General features: G+C 44.0%; 1 protein-coding gene across 3 annotated transcripts in view; it reads right to left on the bottom strand.

The window, feature by feature from the left end:
• MYO1E (myosin IE) overlaps nt 1–5,144 on the bottom strand; it is a 128,026-nt gene that overhangs the window by 91,357 nt on the left and 31,525 nt on the right. For all 3 annotated transcript variants that reach the window (XM_025202836.1, XM_025202832.1, XM_025202833.1), the window contains one exon: nt 1,139–1,282. In XM_025202836.1, the coding sequence (XP_025058621.1) occupies nt 1,139–1,216 (78 nt within the window). In that variant the 5' untranslated portion in view covers nt 1,217–1,282. Of the gene's footprint in view, nt 1–1,138; nt 1,283–5,144 lie in introns of those variants that run through there.

Below are 5,144 nucleotides of genomic sequence, written 5' to 3'. Positions count from 1 at the left end.
CCCCCCCGACTGACCAGCATAAAGTCTGGTTCCAGCCCCCTTGTGGCAGCCGGCGGCGACTGCCCGAATCTCCAAATCTCTCCGAATCTTTTCCGAATCAATTCAGACCTTTTTACTGGTTTCCCAATTTGATTCAAATTTGGAAATTTGGCTGCCGAATCTGGCCGAATCTCCTCCAAATCAAATCAGCACCCAAAGCTTTGCACAGCCCTAGTAACTGATGTCTAACTGGCATAAAATTAAAAACTTCTAGTCCCTCCTACAAAAACCTGAACTCTTCAAATGAGCTGTCTTCTCTTTACACTTCCAAGAAGTCCGAAATCAGATTTTAAAGCCAAAGGAGAAAACAATCCGTTCCAGTAGACAATTCTGCTGACTAGTATCAATTAGATTTGTTTCTGCAGATTACATTAGAACATGAAAGCTAAAAATGAAATAGTGACCCAGTATGTTTCACTTAAATGGAGTCTTTTCATATGATGATATTTCTAACAGAAAAGCAAACTTTTGCAGCTGTAATCCAAGTGTTTTTCCTGTAGGGTTATATGTTCACTTGTTTTTCTCTTTCATCTTTTAATTTATCTTAGTAAAATGTCCTGGGAATAGAAAGACAATGGACCTTCATAATACCTGTTTCAAGATCCTGCTATATACTGTATTAACAGTTTGAGACTAAACTAATTCAGCTTCATGTTACAAGAGAAACAACACTGTTTTGATAGCAGTATTTACCTGCCAGAAAAAGAAATGACTTTAAATCATGACATAGGGTCTCATTCCATTAAAATTTAAGCAGGCAAGTAGCCCCGTTTAATGAACTGGATTTACACCCATGAATATTATTCACATGGAGCAGCAGGCCCATATTAGGAACAATGACTAGGAGCAGTACTAAGTACCTGGAATAATGCAAGAACCTACATAAAAAGCCTACATAGAATAAAGTCCTACACAGAATGAAGTTCAGAGCATATAATGCGCTTAGCGGATGAAAAGCATTTTGCATAATTCCAGGTGAATTTTCATATAGAAGGCTCAGCTTTAAATGAACAGTTTGCTTAACTGTGATACACATCACTCATTAGATACAAATTGCCTACATCATCTCAAGAAAAAAAAACATATTTATAAAGGATACAAAGATGTAATCATCCATATATCGTTTCTTCAGGTTCTCCACGATCGAATCCTCTGTGATTTTAGAAAGCAAGACCATATCATCCACTCCACTGTGTTTGACATTGTGGCTCAACCAGTGATACCTGTAGTGTACTTTGCTACCCTGTAAGAAAAGTCAATATATATCAAAAAGGTTAGCATACTTCTCATTGTCTTTAGAAAGTGAAAATGGTGTATTTATTCATAAACTGAACCAAAAAATATTATCTTACATTCAGCAGTGACCCCCCATGCCTATTTGGGTCTTGGACTAAAATATACCTCCTTTCACCTAAATAAGTCAGATTTATTTATTTCAGTTAATAAATGAAGCACTGAACACTTGTTCCTGTATTTGACTGAAGAGAGATCCAGCTGTTGGCTGCTGTAGCTCTAACAGGTCAAACTACAAAAAATATTAGAATTTTCACAGCAAGCATAATCTGCCACTAACGCAGAGGCATGGTAGATTCCTTACCACTTGCAGTCTTAAGTCAAACCTACATCTCTTTGTAAAATGTATGTTCTGACTCAAATGAACAATTCGTAAACGATCTGGCGACTGGACACTGGTGTCAAAACTGGACTAGCCAAGTTCGCTGACAACACCAAACTTTGGGGAAGAGTCTCCACGCTTGAGGACAGGTTGGTGATCCAGGCCGACTTCGATAGGGTTGCAAGGTGGGTGGATGAAAACCTGATGGCATTCAATACGAAGAAATGCAAGGTGTTCCACCTTGGGAATAAAAACCTGCATCACACTTATAGGCTCGGCAGTGCTACACTTGCTAGCATCATGACTGAAAAAGACTCGGGGGTCATGATTGACCACAAGATGAATATGAAGCACCAATGTGATACCACAGCTGGCAAAGCAAACAAAACTGGCTTGCGTCTACCAGTCATCTCAAGCAAAACCCAGGATGTCATCCTCCCGTTGTACTCGGCCTTGGTGAGGACGCAGCTGGAGTACTGCATCCAATTCTGGGCTCCACAATTTAAGAAGGACATGGAGAAGCCTGAAAGAGTCCAGAGGAGAGCCACGTGCATGATCAGAGAGCAAGAGAATAGGCCTTATGAAGAGAGGCTGCGAGCTATGGGACTCTTCAGCCTGGAGAAGTGCAGGGGTGACTCAGGGGTGACTTGGTGGCTGCCTATAAGTACATAAGGGGTGTGCATCAGGATCTGGGGGAACACCTGTTCACCAGAGCACCCCAGGGGATGACAAGGTCCAATGGTCACAAACTCCTGCAAGACTGTTTTAGACTGGACATAAGGAAAAACGTCTTTACTATCCAAGCCCCCAAGGCCTGGAACAAACTCCGCCTGGGGGGTGCAGGCACCTACTCTGGACTCTTTCAAGATATCTATGAAAGTTATAAGCCTGCCACAGAAATCACTGAATAAAAATATATGGCTTGTGTTATACTGTATATTCCTAATACCCCCTTCTGTCTTAAAAACTATTAATTGTTGTATATAATTGACATCCAAATAGGAATTTGCTGTTAGAAACAGCTTACTATCTTTCTGTGAAAGCCCCATTGCTGTATCTATTTGACTCATGATGCTCAGAGTGCATACACAGAATGGCTTCATCACACTGTTTAGTATCTATGCACCTACACTTCAAGCTAGCAATGAAGAAAATAACTTTTTCTACCAACAACTTGAAAAAGAGACTGAGAAAACTCACAGAAATGAGACTATTATAATATTTGGCAACTTCAATGCAAGAGTTGGGTGTAGTTTTAAGAATTGGCTGGTATTCTGGGCAAACATGAAGAGGAAAGGTAGCAGAAGGGCTGGCAAGCCCTCCAGGTACAATAGGGACATTGTGGTCCTCTTGAAAAAGAAAAAAGAGACATAGTGGAAGCTAGGGTCAGTCCTCAAGGAGAACTATACAACAATGGTATGCATTTCTAGGAAATTGATTAGGAAAGCTAAGGCGGTGACTGAGTTCAAGTTAGCCAAGGGAATCAAGGACAAATAGAAGTCCTTCGTTAGGTATGTAGGGAGCAGAAGGAAAACAAATGGAAGCGTGGGGCCCCTGTTTAACACCTCGGGACAGCTGGTAACAGACACTCGGTAGGGGGGAAAGCTGAACTCCTGAATGCCCACTTTGCTTCGGTACTTCACCAAGGGGAAAGACAAGCGAAGACAGCCCCACTGACAGCTGGGACTGACAGCCCCACTGTGGACACTGAGCGAGTACAATACCAATTAGAAAAACTAGACATTTATAAGTCAGCGGGACCGGATGCACTCCATCCAAGAGTGCATAAGGAGCTGGCTGAGGTCATTGTGGAACCCCTGGCAAAGCTCTTTCAGAATTCATGGTGCACGGGGGAAATCCATGAGGACTGAAAAAGGGCCAACATTGTGCCCATCTTCAAGAAGGGGAAGAGGGAGGATCTGGGCAACTATCAGCCTAACCTCCATCCCAGGGAAAATCCTGGAAAAACTCATTAAAGAATCTGTGTGTGATACGCTCATTGAGGGTAAGATCCTCAATGACAGCCAGCATGGCTTCATTGCAGGTAGGTCTTGTCTTACCAATCTCATCTCCTTCTACAAACAGGTCTCTCGCCACCTAGATATGGGAAAGAAGGTCGACATTATATACCTAGACTTCCAAAAGGTTTTTGATCTAGTATCCCACGATATCCTTGTGGAACAATTGGAAGATTGTGGGCTTAACTGCTCAACAGTTCAGTGGGTGGAAAACTGGCTGCATGGTAGGACCCAGAGAGTTCTCATGAACAGATCTGTCGTCCTGGTGAGAAGTGGCCAATGGTGTCCCTCAGGGGTCCGTGCTTGGACCGGTGCTTTTCAACAACTTTATCAATGATTTGGGTGTGGGGGTGAAAGGCTCGCTGGCCAAGTTTGCGGACGACACCAAGTTATGGGGGAGTGTGGCCATGCCAGAAGTCAGGTTGCAGATATAGGTGGACCTGGACAGGTTGGAGAGCTGGACGGACAGGAACCAGATGAAGTTCAACACTCAGAAGTGTAAGGTGCTCCTTCTGGGGGCAAACAATCCCCAACATACCTACAGGCTCAGTGATGACAATATGACTTGCACCACAGCCGAAAAGGACCTGGGGTAGTGATTGACCATCGCGTGAACATGAGCCAGCAGTGCAATGCTCTGGCCAGCAGGGCAAACAACACTCTGGCATGCATTAACCGTTGCATCTGATGCAAAACTAAGGAAGTGATACTCCCACTGTACTCCACACAGGTGAGACCGCAGATGGAGTACTGTGTTCAGTTCTGGGTGCTGCACTTCAACAAGGACGTGGAAAAATTTGAGAGGGTCCAGAGAAGAGTCACCCATGTGATCAGGGACTTGCAAGACAAGCCATACGAGGAGAGGCTGAGGGACTTGTGCCTCTTCAGCCTATAGAGGAGAAGGCTGAGAGGGGTCTTGGTAGCAGCTTACCGCTACATCGAGGGAGTACATCAAGAAATCAGTGAACAGCTATTCACCAGGCCACCCCTGGGGAAGACCATGAGCAATGGATATAAACTTCTGGAAGGCTGCTTCAGGCTCAATTCCAGGAAAAACGTCTTCATAGTCAGGGTGTCCAGACTGTGGAATAAACTCCCGCCAGTGGTGGTGCAGTCACCTACCCTGGAAATCTTCAAAAGGAGACTGGACAGTCACCTCACTGGGGTCACTGGGCCCCAGTTGTCTTTTCCTGCCTAGTGCAGGGGGACTGGACCTGATGATCTACAAGGTCCCCTCCAGCGCCTAACAATCTGTGAATCTATGACTCTACGAACATGGAATTGGTAATAGGAATGAAAATGACCAACAAGTGTTAGAACACTGTTCAGGTCAAAATGTATGTGTTACTAACATCTTTCACTCATTACATCAAGGCATGAAGGCAACTATAGTGTATGAAAACAAAGAATCAAATGCCTCTGAAATCAACAACAGGGTGAAACAGCGGGTGTGTGAGCCCCTGTGCTTTTTA

The sequence above is a fragment of the Alligator sinensis genome, unplaced genomic scaffold, assembly GCF_000455745.1.
Source record: "Alligator sinensis unplaced genomic scaffold, ASM45574v1 scaffold1018_1, whole genome shotgun sequence".
NCBI lineage: Eukaryota > Metazoa > Chordata > Crocodylia > Alligatoridae > Alligator > Alligator sinensis.
This window is presented reverse-complemented; position numbering and strand designations above follow the sequence as displayed.